We start from the raw sequence: 16,079 nt of genomic DNA on the forward strand, positions 1-16,079 counted from the left end.
TTGAAACGACTTCTTTGTTGTAACCATTGCGGAGCACATTAATAATAGCATTCTTGCCCGCTGTAAACTTGTTGACAGGTTTGCTGGAAAGTCTTCTTTGTTGTGAGACAAGATATTTATAAGAATCTTGGAACTTTTGGTTTGTATTGTTTGAAATGGGATGAACTGCAACCATATTATGCTTTTATTCGACCACACATTCTTTAAGGTATTTTATAGGAGAATGTGGACTCCCGAAAACGTGAAACTACTTTCAAAGAATCAAAATTTAAACCCCCCGCATAAATCAACTTTGAATCCGGCAAATTGTAAAATGCAACACCATGATATATGTGTATCTACATTATCCGTTTATTTAAAAGTCTCTCAAGATCATAACTACAGAGTCCATTCTAGATTTTGAAACCTCTAAACGCTCCAAAATTTTGTCCATAGCGGCTATTTCTCTCTTCTCACCTTCGCCAAGTAATTCCGGGTTTTCGATGACATCCTTTCTGTTGATTTTATCAATTAGACGTTTTCGGATTGCCAATTCGTTTTGTTTACGTTGTTGGAGGTTGCAAATGATACGATAAGAATCTACCAACAATTCTTGGTAGCATTTCTCGACTGGTACATACCACAAATGAAAACATCTTCCAGGAGCACGATCAGCGGATCTAGGAATTTCCTGAATCTCAACAAAACCCTTGGTCTTTAGTAACGCTAACTTTTCTCTAGTGTCTTTGGGAGGTAACATAGCTAATTTTTGGACTTGAGATTCATCCAACTTTCCACGCTCAATCAAAATTCTCATAATACGACATGTTGCAACACCATAACGCTCTTGCACTAATCCTTCCATAACCTTTCTCTTCATTGTATAACGTAATTTCTCGAAATTTACAGCATATTGATTTGCTCCTCTTTCATCCTTTGATTTGACAAATCCAGCAGCATCTGTTTTAAGTAATGTGATATAGCCTCTTACAGTATCTTGTAAAGATGGTGGCTTATTGGGTTCGAGAATATCTTTCGGTAAATTGATATCTTTTCTACTTGCAATATCAGTTTTGGATATAAGATTGGCGATATGAATTGGTGTTGCAGATGCTTTTAAGTAGCAAATAGTTAATACATACGGGTCTACAAAAAAAAATACCTTCACTTACGAGAGTCATTTTCTTTCAACATCTTCATTTTATCTTTTCCATGTTCTAAGAATGCCTTCACAATTTCGCCTGCTGTTCGATTGATACGTTCGGTAGCGAAATCAACAATTGAATCGTTTCTAAAGACCATGTTGAATTTATCATAATTGACCGAGAAAAAGATTTTTTCATCTACTTCGATAGTTTCTTCCTCTTCTTCGTAATCTCCAAATTCGTCAATCGCCGCACGTTTACGCTGATAATCATGAGGATCTAATGCTTTACGTTTAACACCGATAGTTTCTGAAGAAGCGTACTCGGCATCAATTTGTGCTTTTGCTGTATTTCTAATTGTTTGTATTTCTTTCGATGTCATGATGGTGTACTTCTCTGATTCCTTTTCTGTGGCCGCCAAGAAACGATCAACAGTGGAACGACTGTGCTCAGGCATAACTGCTTTAATATATTTATGTGATACTAATTGTCCAAAAATATTTAAGGCTTTGTCAAGGTCTATTTAGAATGACATTAGTGGTATGCATTATGCGTTGCTGTCAGCATATATCTTACTGGTTTTGGGCTCATGTTCTATGATCCATTTTTCTACGCCTTTGATGGTCATTCTTCCGTTAGCAAACAGAATTTTGCAAATAATTTGGGCCTAAAGTCCAGTCAGAACATTTACTTATTACAAAATAGTTTTTAGTACCTCTTTTCCAAAACGATCAATAGCGTCTCTCATAATGGCACCCATGCGCAAACGCATCATGACTCTCTCTGCATCTGTGGTATAATAAGTAGGTTCGTTTTTTCCTTCAGGAGATTCGGAAAAGAAAGTGATTCCGTGTTGGATAAGTACGACTAAACATTCCCGAACTTGCTTTGCTGGTAAAGAAGTAAACCGAGCGAGATCTTGAATGGTCAAACGTCCTTTCAAGAGCATTTGGCGTGCAACTTGCTACAGAGGTGTTAATATTCCAATTCTATATCAATTCTTATCCTTCTTTACCGAGACAAAAGGCCCAAAGTCCTCCAATAAAATTTCTTTACATAAACGAGATTCTGAAGACATTGGTGAAAGTTGACTTGTGCAAAGTAAAGAAAAAAGACACCTTGTCTCTTTTTTTTAAAAAAAAAATTGGGGCTTGGAGAAAGAGTTCTGTGACTTTTTTTAAATGAAGCACTTTGACAGTTGTAGACACGATAAGAGGGTTTATTTCATGCTTTCCTCGAGAATCGGAATTATTTATTTACTTTATTGTCATTGTTAAAACGTGCTTAAGCAGAAGATTTTCGAGAATATATCTTGTCTTGCTGCTTACAAAGTTCACACAAGTCTTGAAAAAACCTATGTATGAAGTCAACAAAAATAATAACAGATACACAACACGATCATACTTTATTTTATCAGACTTTTGATATGCAGATACCCTACCACTTGTACTCGGCATAACAAAAATAATAGTTTCACCATCGCCAGTAGACCATGGAATAGTTTGCTCTTGTAATCCCAAATTGCATTTTTGTCTAGAGTAAATTTCATAAATCCCCTTACCAATGAAGCAAGCAATTCGCGGTCGAAAAGTTGCAATTTTAGCATTTAATATAGGGATGCGTTCCCTTTGTTCTTGCAAACTTAATTGAGATGCTGAACGGGTAGTTCTTGCTGTTAAATTAGTGAAACCTAGTCCATACCTCGCAGGCAATTCATTGTCGTCTTCGAACGTCACCTTACGGTCAACTAAACCGCTTGCAGATAAACATGGCCAAAAATGATTTGTGGGTCCTGCATAATGATGTCCTTTTGCTGTACTAGTCAGCCCTGGATTGATACCAATAAACAGCACTTTCAGGTCATAATCTAGTAGATCATGCACTCCTTTATCTTCTTCTTCTATCGACTTTATATCCTCTTCTTGTTTCACTGTTATCGATTTATGATCATCCCCAACCTTTGCCAAACCTGCCTGTTTATTGAAATACGGAGATACAGTAGGCCCTTTTCTAGTCTTCTTACTAGGTGGCATGCTTTTTAAGTAAAAGAGGAGAGAATTTACATAACTTCAACAAACGCGAGCTTAGCCTCAGTGTGACTGGAATAACAACGTACTTTGATACGTAGATTGAGGGAACCGAGTTACTCTTATTTTATCGGGAATCGTCCTACATCGGATGTCCATTATGGTTCTTATTTTAACGCAATATTATTAAATGTAATACTGAAAAGCTTTTCACAATCAGTGGGCTACTGCCTCCAAACGACTGATTGCAATAAACTATTACCCCAAGCACGCATGTAGCATGTGGATACAATGACCCCTATAGTTTTAGATAATGTTTTTGTTTATTTATTCGCTATAAATGACTATGTGTATGGCACTATGTGGCGCAATATGTTTCGTACTATTTTTAACAAACCGTTGCAGTACATGTAATCTCATGATCAACTGCATAAGGTAGGTCCGAAATATGATTACACGCCATTTTTGATTATAGGTGTTTCCATTTAACACTTCCAACATGGACAGCAGGAGATATTTTCTTTTGCGAGCCCTTATAAACATAGGTTTGTCCCTGGTAATACTTTTCGGTGTATAAGGTAACCTGCAAAAACGATTCAGTCTTGAAAGATCCAACAGACATATTACCACTCTTTGCACCAGCACCCCCACCGACCGCTACACTGCCACTAATTATGCCAGCGTCCACTTTGTAATTTGGTTTTTGATAGAAAAGTATTTGGAAAGAATCACCGTCTTGAGCATAAACAGAAATGATAAATAAGCAGAGAATGCAATAAAGAAGCTTCATGTTAAAAAGATAAGGAGAAAAGGAAGCAAAACTTTAGGTTAAAAATGTATAGCTTTTAAAAAAATCCTTCCAGAAAGTCACTATTTACAACCGTACTGCAAATCGCTAGAAAAAGGTACATATTTGAGCCCTCAATAGCAGCTGTTGAAACCTGTCATGCAAAATTGTAATTAACAGGTACAGTCACGTAGAGTATCGCTATAGACACCACATTAGCCAGAGCTGATTGGGAATGACACGTTTAATATTTTTTGGGTGCACTTTTTTTTTTCTTCATCTACACAACTTTAAAGCATCATCAATATGGACGAAGAGTCAATTTTATTCGGTCTCCGTAACCTTTTCACCGTTGGAAATTACCAAACAGTCATCAACGAAGTGAGTTCCAGCAATGGCCTATTTTCCACAGACGCCAAGTTGGAGGCACAAACTTATTTGTACCGTTCTTATGTGGCCCAAGGCAAATATAATTTGGTTATCAATGATATTGGTTCCAGTACCGAAGCATCTTTGAAGGCTATCCAGCTTTTGGCTTCCTATTTAGCTGATGTACAAAAGAATGCTAACAATGCACAAGAATATGCTGAAAAGGCAAGCGCTTTACTCGCGGAAGGCGCTAATCGTATCAACCCTGTCGTCCAAGTGGTTCTCGCCACCATTTATGTCCAAGCGGGTAACCTTGAAGATGCTTTAAGAACACTTCATTCTCGTCAAAAGAAGTTAGAATGGTAAAAGCATTAAACCCATTTCAAAAAAAAAAAGTTGTGTTTCATTAACAAGTTTATAGTTCTGCTTTAGCTGTCCAAATTTACCTTCAGATGGACCGTTTGGATTTAGCTAGAAATGAAGTTGCTACCGTAAAGACCTGGGCTGAAGATGCCTTATTGTTGCAAATGATGGAAGCTTGGGTTGATCTTCGTGTTGTAAGTGGTTGGATTGTTACTGTATAAACTCATTTAATTAATAACTTTCTTTTTATTCGGAAAAACAGGGAGGCGAAAAGTACCAAGAAGCTTTTTATATCTATGAAGAGTTTAGTCAATCCAACACAGCTCAAACAGTCAAGGTTTTGAATGGTCAGGCTGCTGCTAATCTTGCATTGGGCAGATATCCTGAAGCCGAAAGTTTATTGTTGGAAGCCCAAAATAAGGTACAAAAAAAAAGAGGGATAGAAGAGATAAGTGAACTAAGTTTATATATCTTAGGGCTCTGATGACCCAGATACACTTATCAATATGATTGCATGCGCTACATTAACAGCAAAGCCTCAAGATGTTGTCAATCGTTATGTCAGGTAAGCAAAGATAACTTTGGGCCATGATCCAGGATTAACATGTTGTAATAGCCAATTAAGAGAAATCGCACCACAACACCCTTACTTACAAGACCTTGACTTGAAGTCGAGCTTATTTGACCGTAGTGCCTCTCGTTTTGCTTTGGTAGACGCTGCTTAAATTTAATATAAATACAAAATAAAAATGTAATAGCTTTTCAGATGAACGACTATGAAGACAATTATGCAGTGAATCAAGTGATATTTGAACCTTAAAGGACATGGTAGGAGTCTTGATTGATAAGATAGCATAAGACTTTTTTTATTCTTGGGATAAAGTGTGTCTTCTACAATTTCTGGAATCGGATGTGCTTCACCAAAGCTAAGGCCTGATGTCAGGAAATATCGTATTTATATGCAGCTTTTTCTTGTCTTTTGGGACAGGACATAGCATGAAGATGATTCCTAATATGGGACTTATGAAGACTTTGATCTGTTTTGTTTGCTTTGGATTTATGCCACGAATTATGGAACCGTTACTTATGATGGTGCTCACTCACAATTAAAATAAGACATTAAGCCTTCTGGTGACAAACATAAAACCATAACGGATCAAGTTTTCTAAACTGAAGCCGAAGGTATAAGTTAAGGTTTTTAATTTTGAATAGAACATTAAATTAAACAGTAATGAACAAATCGCAGATTGTGGCAAAACCTAAGTCGTATATCATTCAGTATTGCTGTATCAAAATAACCAGGTTACGATGACTATGCTTAAAGCGCGTAGGGCAAGATGCTTTTGTTAGTACAGAAGCAACTTACTTACGCTTGTAGTTTGTCATCAATGAAATATTAATTATAGGTGTGTGATATATTCATCTTGAGCGGGAATATTAGTTCGGTAAGCATGTGTTTGAAACATCTAGACCTCTTTTCTACCACTCCATTGAATAAGCTTTTATTTTTTCAATATTCATTGCTTTAAAAAGTTTTAGTGGAACTAGTCATCGAATGCTTGGAACGATCTTTTATACAAAAAATCCGGGTTTTCAAAATTTATTGGAGTGATACAAAATAAAGTTATGCTTCTCGAACTCTCAAAGTAAAGTTTGTGCGTAACGATTAAAATGTTGTACGATCGAATCTTCATTAAAAAAAAAGAAGGCGAATCCGAAAAATTCATCATACATAGGTGGTTACAGCTGTGACGCAAACGGATGTCAAAGAGTGATTGTACTCTCTATATATTGATCCTTTCAAAAACATATACAAGAATGATCTTAATTCAAATTCTTTTATGTTAAGCAAAAAGTAGACTAACACGAATATTCTGTTGGCATCATGCTACCTGGTAGTATACCAAGATATTTGATGAATAATTGGTATAAGAGAATTAGGTCTATTTTTAAGTATACATGTGTACGCAGATATATCAATAAGAGGATACCAGGCACGCCTCTCTTTGTGCACCCAAATAAGTGTCAAGCTACACAATTAATCGTTAGTATTGAGTTAATTTATGTTTCTAGATCTCCAGTATTACATAGTTTTGCCTTGTCAAATACAAGGCCACAAATCTGTATACGTAATTTATATATATAAGCTTGGATTCAGGCTTAATACCTACTCACTTTTTGTCTTTTGGGGCTAATACTAAAACAATATAATTACATTTGCTACAGAAGTACGTTTTTAGAAAGATAAAACAATTAAATCATAATTATATCATAATTATATCATCTTTTGTTAACTAAAAGTATTTCTAATAAATTCACTTGAATAATACTTAAAGATATCATCAGGACTTATGGAAACCAGTTTTTATTCGTTACTGTTTTAGATGTAAGGCAGAATATTTCGACAGACTACACTTTTAAATTTGGTGGAGACAACTGGGGTGGTTGACGACGGTGACATTTTTTTAACCCGATCAACTGGTGATCGATACATAATAAAAAAGAGTAAATTCAATACAAATGCAAAAGAGAATGAGACATGAACTCTACTTTTTAAGGGGTTGTATTTTCAACATTATTATACAGAGAACGCAAGTAATAAATTAAATATGCAGGCGCTTGATATTGACTGTATCTTAGAGAGAGCGCGTTGTTTGATGCCAATTACGAGGTGTTAAATCATGCGGACGATGTAGATACACGCTTATGCCTGATAGTCTAAGCTGGTGCGTTATCATTCTCATCAGCTGCCAAACACAGGTGATTGGCTGAAATTAAACTCACACAGGACGGCCAAAGTGCGTTACTTCGGCAGACACACTGCTTTTATCTCTTCAAGTAAGACAAGATGGGAGCAGGAGCATCAAAGAACAAGATTACCTCACAAGATAAGGCTATATTAGACCTCAAAGTTCAGCGTGACAAGTTGAAAAGATACCAGAAAAACGTAAATGAACAACACATGAGGTGATTTTTTTTTTAGAACTAAATCAGAATCTAGCTTAATGTAGTTATCGAAAAAGAAGTAGAGGCAGCCAAGTTGGCTTTGACACAGGGCAATAAGAAAAAGGCGCTTTTAGCATTGAAGAAGAAGAAATATCAAGTTCAATTATTGGACAAAACAGATCAACAGCTCATGAACCTTGAAGAACTCGTAAGTAAAGCATAGAAGGAAGAAGAAGAAAAAATCTGACTAAAGGGATATGATAGACACATTCGATAGAATATGCCCTAGTAGAGAAGGAGATTTTGGAAGGATTAAAGAGCGGTAACGCTGTATTGAACGAGATCCATAAAGAGACATCGGTAGAAGCCGTAGAGAAATTGATGGATGACACAGCAGAGGCGATAGCTTATCAAAATGTAAATCTTGAATTTTTATAGATTTAAATATTGGATGGTGTTCTAATACAGTTATAGGAAATTGATGAAATGTTGACAGGACTGATGACTTCAGAAGATGAGGAAGAAATCATGAAAGAGTTGGATGAATTGAGAGAGCAAGAGGTAAATCAAAATTCACCGATAAGGGAATATAGAACAAAAATGGTTAACTTCATTTTATAAGTTGAGTGCTGAATTACCAGATGTACCCAATAACAAGCTCCCAGAGGTCGACATTGTTGATAAGCTACCGGAGGTTCCAACGCACGCACCGAGTAGCGGGAAGGAAGGTAAGCGAAAACCCAACTCCATTAGGAAAGTGTGTCTTACCTAATTACTGACTTTATTCGATAGCCGCTAAACCCAGCAAAGAAAGACAGGCAATGCTCGCTTGAGCACACGACTAACCTTTTTTTTTTTATCTTAATTTGATTTAATTATAAATTTCGGATTATTCCTTTTCCCAATAATTCTTTTCTTTCTGTCTTTTATTTTTCTAAATAAAAATGCTTAAAGAGGACGATAAAAAGTTCGAAGCTAATTTCGACATAACAACTGAGGTTGATTACGAGGATGATGTTATTAAAGATACTCAAAGAAACGCCAATTCGTATCGCCATGTAGCCGAGGGTATTCCTGTCGCTGCTTGGTTTATTCTGGTCAATGAATTCTGGTAAGTTTAATTGTGTAAAAAAAAAAAAAAGCTGATTTTTAACCCTTAAATGCTATAGTGAAAGGTTAGGGTCTATATATGGTGCGACATATTTCCCACGATTCTAACATTTTTTACCACGATTATCTAGATTCGCCTACTATGGTGGTTCTGTTCCTTTCCAAAATTATGTTCAAGTAATTATTTGTATTCTTTTTTTTTTTTTCTGCAAAAACTAATTTTGATTTTTATAGAATGGCCCCATGGATGATCCTGCTGGTGCACTGAATAGGGGACAGTCTACAGCTACTGCTTTGCAAAGTTTCTTTACTTTCTTCTGTTACTTTACTCCCATGTTGGGTGCTTTGGTTGCTGATCAATATATTGGTCGTTACTGGACAATTATCATCTTCTCCATCGTTTACATGCTTGGTTGGTTAATTCTTACTACAACTTCAGTCCCTGCTGCTCTTGAGAGCGGTGCCGGTTTCCCAGGTTACATTGTGTCACTTATTGTTATTGGATGTAAGTTTAGATTTGTGTGATGTTAAAAAACGAGGATGGTTTTGCTGATTTAAATTTCTATAGTCGGTACTGGTGGTATCAAGGGTATTGTCGCCCCTCTCTGTGCAGATCAATATAGAAGAACAGATAACTACGTCAAGGAACTTAAGACTGGTGAATTAGTTCTTGTGGATTATGATCTCAGTATTCAACATTTGTACAACTGGTAAGCTTTATTTTAATTTCTGTCAATTGTCAAACGATAAAAAAAAATTTTTTAAGAATACTGACTCCGTTTCATTTTGATAATCTACTTTTTCTTGCTTAATTTAGGTTTTATTGGGCTATCAATGTCGGTTCCCTTTTAGGTGGTGTTATTTGTCCCCTTTTGGAATTAAATGTTGGTTTCTGGGCCGCTTACTTGTTACCTACATGTATGTTTGCTGTTGCCATCATGGTATTCATTGCTGGTTCCAAGTCTTATTACAAGCCTGGACCCACTGACTCTGTCATTGTTAAGGCATGGAACTTAATCAAGTTTGCCAATAAGCAAGCAAAATTACCCGAGAACAAGGAAGCTCGCAAGAACTGCAAGGATGTTTTGGATTTCGCCAAGAGAAACAACGAAATGAATGCTGTCAGCTCTTGGTCTCCCGATCAACATGCTACAGCAAAGTGGAATGATACATTTGTTGACGAATTAAAGCAAGCTGTTATGGCCTGTAAGATTTTCATTCCCCTTTCCATTTATTGGGTTTGTTACAATCAACTTTCCAACAATCTCTTGTCTCAAGCTGGTGTCATGTCTCGTCCTGCTGGTCTTCCCAATGATATTATGAACAATTTCGATCCTATTGCTCTTATTATTTTCATTCCTATCACTGATGGTCTTGTCTATCCTTTCTTGAGAAAGATGAACATCAGTTTCCCCTCTCAAGTACGTATCACTCTTGGTTTCTTCCTTGGTGCCCTTTCCATGGTTTATGCTGCTGTTGTGCAACATTATATCTACATGGATGAGGAATTTATTCTTTCAGAAGGTAAATCATCCAGTGTCTCTGTCTTTTTGCAAATTCCCTGTTATTTGTTGATTGCTTTCTCTGAAATTTTCGCATCCATTACATCTATGGAATATGCTTATACCCATGCTCCCAAGTCCATGAAATCACTTGTTTCTGCCGTTTCCTTGTGGCCCAATTGTGTCGCCGCCTTGATTTCTCTTGCTATTTCTCCTTCTGCTAAGGATCCCAACATGGTATGGGTTTATACTGGTGTTGCCATTGGTGCCTTTGCCTTTGGTATCCTTTACTACTACATGTTCAGACACTACGATGTCATTGATGAACAGTTCCGTCTCAAGAAGATGGCTGACCAAGATGCTGCTGGTTATGGTATGAACGAAAAGAATGTTCCCATTATCGTTGCTGAGGCCGAATCCGAAGCCATGGAAATGCATCATTAAACTAGACTTACATCCCCCTCCCCTCCCCTCCCCTCTTAATCATTACCGTGTATATTTATAAACAATTAAAGTTTTGCTTTTCATTTATTTAATTTTGTTGTTCGTATTTTTCTTGATGGTCTTTGATTATTGTTAAATACATTTCCTTTGGATATTCACTTCCTCTTATTTGAAATGTGTAACAAGCTTTTTTTTTTTTTTTAGTTTATGCAAAATGTTGAAATCCAGCTTTTCCTCAATTTTAATTTACCTTGTTCCACCTTCTTAATGCTACCTTTCAAAGCGCCCATCTTTTTAAATAATTGAGGCATATATGCTGAAGCAATCAGTTCAAAGTCTATTTACGGGATTCAGTTGTCGCGTCATATAATGATACTTTTTTACAGAGTATTACCTGTATCGATCTTTCTCAATAGCTTACAAATCAACATGGCCTGATCGTAGTTTCCTGTAGAGACTACATAAATGGCGTAACGCATCAACTCCCCTGTAAAATCAGCCAATCCTAGAATCTATTCGCTCGTTGCATAAGTACACAGGGTAAAACGATTCTCGGACTTAACTTACATAATCTTCAGTCTTGACAGTCAGCCATTTTTCGTCGGTCTCCTTATCAATGAAATAAGCATCCACTTGATCTTTTGTGATGACGTTTTGGTGAACTAAAAAGTGATAAAATGCGATAGCTTCGATCTAATAATGACATGAATTAAATCACTGGTTGTCCTTGTAAGATGGCGATTAACTTACAAATTCTTCGAAACCACCCGAGAAACTTCTGGAATATCTGGTATTTTAATGACGTGTTAGATCTTTTTTTTTTTTTTTGCATGAAAGTTTATCGCATTTTCCGTACCTATGATAGTCTAAACCTTGAATATCTTGAGCCAACTTTTTAAAGAGTGAAATGATCTCCTCTTGTTTTTTATCAACTTCTTTAAACTTTTCTTTATGATTCATTTGTGATGCTCTGCATAAAATAAGTATGGCAGTCGTCGAGTTTCTTTTTTTTTTTTTTTAATAATTTACCTGTGCAAGGCAAAAATCATTTTTTTGCTCTGTGCTGTGATATCTCTGTCACAAAATAAAAAGGGGGGAGGTTACAGCAACTGACAATCAGCTCAGTTGTGGTAATTACCTTGACACCTTGATGATTCTTTCTCTTCTATCATGCTAATAGAATTATTTAGTCGTTGAGTAAAGTATAAAGTCAATCGTCTTTTACGTGAGCATCTAAAATGTCTCTACATTCCGTAAAGAAAATTTGTGGATCCATGTTAAAAATAGATAACAAAAAGAAACTTTTTTTTTTTTTCTTATTTGCGCGTTTTTATTCCGCAATTAAAAAAATAATAATAATGGCACAAGGAAAAATAGCGCTTATTTTGGTTGACATACAAAACGACTTTCTCGAAAAGGGGTCTCTAGCTGTAGCTAATTCAAACAGTATTTTAAAGCCTGTCATTGATCTCATTACTAAAGTCAAATGTAAGCAAGGTCTTGTTGTAGCAACTCAGGTAAGGAAGAGTAAGAACTCAACAAGCTTATCGACTAACATGTGTTTTTTTAGGACTGGCATCCTAGTAACCATATCAGTTTTGCTTCTAATAATTCAGATAAGCAGCCATTCGAAACAAAGGATATCGAGTATGATGGAAATCTGGTCTCACAAGTGATGTGGCCCGATCATTGTGTGGTATTTTTTTTCTGTGTATTCATATATATCATGACCATGCGTTTCTTACATATTTGTTAGCAAGGAACATTTGGAGCAGAAATCTCTGATAAGATTTCCTTGGATGACATTGATTATGTTGTTCAAAAGGGAACAAATCCCCGAGTTGATTCTTACAGTGGTTTTGCAGATAATAATTACTCTGAAATCACACAGTTAGCCAAGATACTATATCAAAATCATATCGACACTGTCATTGTAGTTGGACTTGCAGCTGATTACTGCGTTAAAGAAACTTGTCTTGACTCTGTTAAATTTGGGTTTAAAACTATACTGGCTATTGACGCTACCAAACCAGTGGATTCTAATCAGCTTGAAGCTACTCTTTCTCAATTGAAATCAAAAGGTGTCTTGATTCAACTTTGAATTATAAATTTTCAAAGTTCAATCTCCCCTTTATAAACATACAATAATTTAGTTTCCTTTTCTCCATATTCAATTTTTTTTTATTTTATTTTTTTTTTACTATGGTCAAAGATAATGGAGGGACACCTCTATTTGTATTCATTCCTTTAATTGTCTGCATTATTTCCATTATATTTTTACTGGATATTCGACGTCGACGAAATCTTCCTATTCAATTCAGTAAGACCCTTTTACTTTCTTTGTCTTTTTACAATTCGACTCATCTCGTATTTAGACACCATCCATGATGAACCTGATCTTGTTGATGACGAACTAATACCTGACGAAGAGGAGGAAGATTTAGAGGAAGATGATGCTGGTGAAGGGTCTTCTACTGCTGTGCGAGTTAGAAGAGTAGGAACTAAGCGAGGAGAAAAACTTCGAAGAAAGGAGCAAATGAGGCAATACAGAGAGGTATGATTCTCGGGGACTATTTATACTATATGCTAACCTTAAACAGTACATGGAACAACAACGACAAATACGTAAAGCACAAGAAGAAATATACGAGGAAGAGTTCAGACGCAGAAAGCTGGAAGAGTCAATAAAAAGAACTGATGAGATGGACAAGCGTAAACGAGAAAAGGAAAAGAAAGCAAAAGCGGATGAAAAGGAAGGATTGAAAAAGCAAAAGAATGAAGAAAAGGATGCTAAAAAGAGACAGGCTAGGTTTGACAAATACAAAGAAAAAGTGAAAAAGCTTGTCAAGGTAAATTGCATTATTTGTTTGTTGTTGTTTTTTATTCATACGGTAGGATAGGAAACCAAACTATGCCAACTCAATGATCTTGCTAAATTATTGGGGTTATCAAAAGAGGAAGTGGTTGATATATTACAGCAATTATGTGCTCAAGATATGGAATTCGAATTATGTTTATGGTCTGGTACTGACACATTTTTATTCATTACAAGAGATGACTACAATGACTTTTCACAAAACCTGAAGGGTAAAGGAAAAATATCAGTTGAAGATGGTTACATATAAAGTTATATTTGAATCTTTGATATGACATCTCTTAAACTCTTCATCACAAATATATCTCGGTCCGTTTTTTCTTCTTCATCTGAAGAGATATGCACCGCTGATATTCTGTCTGTTAATTCGTTCAGTTCATCCATTGTATCCTTTGGTATAAAGTGCTTTAGTAGCTTTATGATCTATCGTTAAAACAAATAAATATAAAATCATTCTAATCATTTTCTTATTTGGTAAATTTACTTCGACAACCTGATCCATGGTTTCCATCTTTACTGTATTTGTTTCTTCCGAGAGCTTGATCAACAAGTCTAGCCGAGCATTTGCAAGATCCAAAGGTGTTCTTGATGCCGCTCTCATACGGACAGGTAGTGGTAATCCATCGTCTGCATTGATTTTGTGTTTGTTATCTGCATAATTGGCTATTTTGGCTCCATTTTCCAATAACGCTAATACTGTATCCACATTGTTCGAGATAACCGCTAAATCAAGTGGTTTGTTTCCCACGATGTCTCCCATCGGATTATTGACGTCGGCTCCCCAGCGAACTAATTGCCGAACAACAGCTGCTTGGCCTGCGGCACAGGCTACAAGCAAAGGCGTTCGTAATTTCGAGTCTCGAATCATGTCTGGATTCAAACCGGCCTTCTTTTCTTCCAACAAATGTGTAACTACAGGCTGGTTAATGACATGTTTATAACGTAAGAGCTTTCACCTAACCTTTTGGTAAATCGCCTTTGGAACAAGCTGTCATGAGTTCTTCGCGTTGCTTATTGTTAATTAACATGTCTTTTAGTCGTGTTGATGTAGAACCTTGGTCGTTTCTTTTAGATATAGTGTGTGATCTTGGTACTTTATATCGTAATATATCATTGGGTGTTCTACTTGACATGGCTTGAGATTTAAAAAGAGAACAAATACACTTTTTTCAGAAATTATTGGCACACTTCAGGAAACTAAATCACACAGAGTTATTTTTAGATTTCACTCAGATGGCACACTCTTTACAAATAGATTTCTCACTTTTACTTGAACACATTATTTAGAGCAAAAATAAGCGTACGATTTATCTATGAACATGGGAAAGGTGAAGTTGTAGATGAAAGTGAAAATAGAGCATTTTGATATGGATATTGATACTGAAGCATATCCCATCGACTATATTACCAATTTTGATAAGCATTTGGACTGTAAACCACCTAAAAAAACGAAAGAAAAACCTCACGATGAAAAACAAAGTCTCCATGAGAAGCCTAATAATAAAAAAAAAAAAAACGAAAATGAAGTTCGCGCATATCGGAAACATGGTGATGATGTCAAAGAACAATTATTTTTCTTAGTTTACGAAAAGGCCATGACTTCAGGACAGGCAGCAAAGCAGCTGGGGGTCAATAGGCGTACGGCGTACAACTGGGTTACAAAGGATCAAGAAAATCCGTCAGATATTCTAGAGCCAAATAATGGAAAAAAGGTGGGTCGTCCTTCGATTTTGAACGAAGAGCATAAACGGCACCTTGTCGGCTTTTATGATGATAACCCGTCTGCTGTAGTTGACCAAGCCATGGATAGTTTGACTAGTGAGTTCACTGGTTTAAAAATAGGGAAGACATCCGTTTATAACTTTATGACAAGGGAATGCAACTTGACTTTTAAAAAAGCTCACATGCATTCGATTCAGAGAAGCAACCCTGATAATATTGAGCGAAGATATAAATGGGTTTTAAATGGGGTAAATGAGACGGATATGGATTACATGAGCAATTGTGTTTTTATAGATGAAGCCGCTTTCCATATAAATCTCAAGAGGTCCATTGCGTGGTCAAAAAAAGGAACTAGAGCTGAAGTAATTGTACCTGAAACTAGAGCAAGAACGACAACGATTTTGGGTGCAATTTTGCCGTTTGGGGTTGTGAATGTTCAGCTACAACGGCGACCGACAATACCATCTAAGAAGAGAAGGCTCGGCAGCAATGGCTTGGTTGTTAGCGGCGCCGGCGGTACAGTAACTGGCCATTATATTAGCTTCATCAAAAGTACCTTGGATGTCTTGGATAACTATGAGGAGTTTAAAGGACATTATATTATTATGGATAATGCACCGATCCTTACTTCAAAAGAGATTGAACGTTATGTCACCAGTCGCGGCTCTGGTTGTATATATCTTCCTCCATACTCTCCTGAACTCAACCCAATTGAGCATTTGTGGTCTGTTGTCAAAAGCAAACTCAAGAAAGAAAAGCTTTTGGAAAAGGAGACAATCTCCAGCAGAATCAAAGAAGCATGCAACAGCA

At 36.3% G+C, this 16,079-nt stretch overlaps 10 protein-coding genes across 10 annotated transcripts; 5 read left to right on the forward strand and 5 right to left on the reverse strand.

Annotated features, from left to right (window-relative positions):
- Positions 1-355: 355 nt before the first annotated feature.
- Positions 356-1,581, reverse strand: EV154DRAFT_540968 (RNA polymerase III subunit RPC82-domain-containing protein; the record flags this gene model as incomplete). The annotated part of the gene is made up of 2 exons (XM_051604458.1): positions 356-1,092; positions 1,152-1,581. The coding sequence occupies 2 exons, from the start codon at positions 1,579-1,581 to the stop codon at positions 356-358; spliced, it is 1,167 nt and encodes a 388-aa protein (XP_051450479.1).
- A 459-nt stretch (positions 1,582-2,040) lies between these two features.
- On the reverse strand, positions 2,041-3,237 carry EV154DRAFT_148503 (uracil-DNA glycosylase-like protein). Its single transcript, XM_051594096.1, has 2 exons — positions 2,140-3,237; positions 2,041-2,088 (listed from the first exon to the last, which is right to left on the reverse strand). The coding sequence occupies exon 1, from the start codon at positions 3,155-3,157 to the stop codon at positions 2,381-2,383; it is 777 nt and encodes a 258-aa protein (XP_051450480.1). The 5' UTR covers positions 3,158-3,237; the 3' UTR covers positions 2,041-2,088; positions 2,140-2,380.
- Positions 3,238-3,593: 356 nt separating this feature from the next.
- On the reverse strand, positions 3,594-4,055 carry EV154DRAFT_148526 (uncharacterized protein). The gene has a single exon (XM_051594097.1). The coding sequence runs from the start codon at positions 3,939-3,941 to the stop codon at positions 3,621-3,623; it is 321 nt and encodes a 106-aa protein (XP_051450481.1). The 5' UTR covers positions 3,942-4,055; the 3' UTR covers positions 3,594-3,620.
- A 189-nt stretch (positions 4,056-4,244) lies between these two features.
- On the forward strand, positions 4,245-5,395 carry EV154DRAFT_432567 (coatomer epsilon subunit-domain-containing protein; the record flags this gene model as incomplete). Its single annotated transcript, XM_051596678.1, has 5 exons — positions 4,245-4,669; positions 4,729-4,864; positions 4,933-5,091; positions 5,147-5,235; positions 5,287-5,395. 5 exons carry the CDS (start codon positions 4,245-4,247, stop codon positions 5,393-5,395), a joined length of 918 nt encoding a protein of 305 aa, XP_051450482.1.
- Positions 5,396-7,436: 2,041 nt separating this feature from the next.
- EV154DRAFT_532305 (Snf7-domain-containing protein) lies at positions 7,437-8,541 on the forward strand. The gene is made up of 6 exons (XM_051603893.1): positions 7,437-7,617; positions 7,672-7,824; positions 7,881-8,033; positions 8,091-8,177; positions 8,239-8,344; positions 8,409-8,541. Exons 1-6 carry the CDS (start codon positions 7,519-7,521, stop codon positions 8,447-8,449), a joined length of 639 nt encoding a protein of 212 aa, XP_051450483.1. The 5' UTR covers positions 7,437-7,518; the 3' UTR covers positions 8,450-8,541.
- A 518-nt stretch (positions 8,542-9,059) lies between these two features.
- Positions 9,060-10,672, forward strand: EV154DRAFT_432540 (POT family-domain-containing protein; the record flags this gene model as incomplete). The annotated part of the gene is made up of 3 exons (XM_051596677.1): positions 9,060-9,231; positions 9,295-9,436; positions 9,544-10,672. The coding sequence occupies 3 exons, from the start codon at positions 9,060-9,062 to the stop codon at positions 10,670-10,672; spliced, it is 1,443 nt and encodes a 480-aa protein (XP_051450484.1).
- Positions 10,673-10,726: 54 nt separating this feature from the next.
- EV154DRAFT_532309 (Translin) lies at positions 10,727-11,949 on the reverse strand (the record flags this gene model as incomplete). The annotated part of the gene is made up of 9 exons (XM_051603894.1): positions 10,727-10,858; positions 10,923-11,009; positions 11,067-11,184; positions 11,240-11,365; positions 11,423-11,459; positions 11,529-11,642; positions 11,702-11,746; positions 11,811-11,845; positions 11,898-11,949. Coding segments are annotated over 9 exons (712 nt in total), but the record flags the coding sequence as incomplete, so codon positions are not given.
- Positions 11,931-12,931, forward strand: EV154DRAFT_532311 (Isochorismatase-like protein). Its single transcript, XM_051603895.1, has 3 exons — positions 11,931-12,189; positions 12,243-12,368; positions 12,429-12,931. Exons 1-3 carry the CDS (start codon positions 12,031-12,033, stop codon positions 12,771-12,773), a joined length of 630 nt encoding a protein of 209 aa, XP_051450486.1. The 5' UTR covers positions 11,931-12,030; the 3' UTR covers positions 12,774-12,931.
- Positions 12,585-13,860, forward strand: EV154DRAFT_148651 (uncharacterized protein). Its single transcript, XM_051594098.1, has 4 exons — positions 12,585-12,992; positions 13,048-13,226; positions 13,273-13,521; positions 13,573-13,860. Exons 1-4 carry the CDS (start codon positions 12,875-12,877, stop codon positions 13,795-13,797), a joined length of 771 nt encoding a protein of 256 aa, XP_051450487.1. The 5' UTR covers positions 12,585-12,874; the 3' UTR covers positions 13,798-13,860.
- Positions 13,861-13,923: 63 nt separating this feature from the next.
- EV154DRAFT_571825 (ankyrin repeat-containing domain protein) lies at positions 13,924-14,680 on the reverse strand (the record flags this gene model as incomplete). Its single annotated transcript, XM_051606294.1, has 2 exons — positions 13,924-14,459; positions 14,509-14,680. The coding sequence occupies 2 exons, from the start codon at positions 14,678-14,680 to the stop codon at positions 13,924-13,926; spliced, it is 708 nt and encodes a 235-aa protein (XP_051450488.1).
- Positions 14,681-16,079: the final 1,399 nt, after the last annotated feature.

This window comes from Mucor mucedo (assembly GCF_025094135.1).
Source record: "Mucor mucedo strain NRRL 3635 chromosome Unknown EV154scaffold_248, whole genome shotgun sequence".
NCBI classification, from domain to species: domain Eukaryota; kingdom Fungi; phylum Mucoromycota; class Mucoromycetes; order Mucorales; family Mucoraceae; genus Mucor; species Mucor mucedo.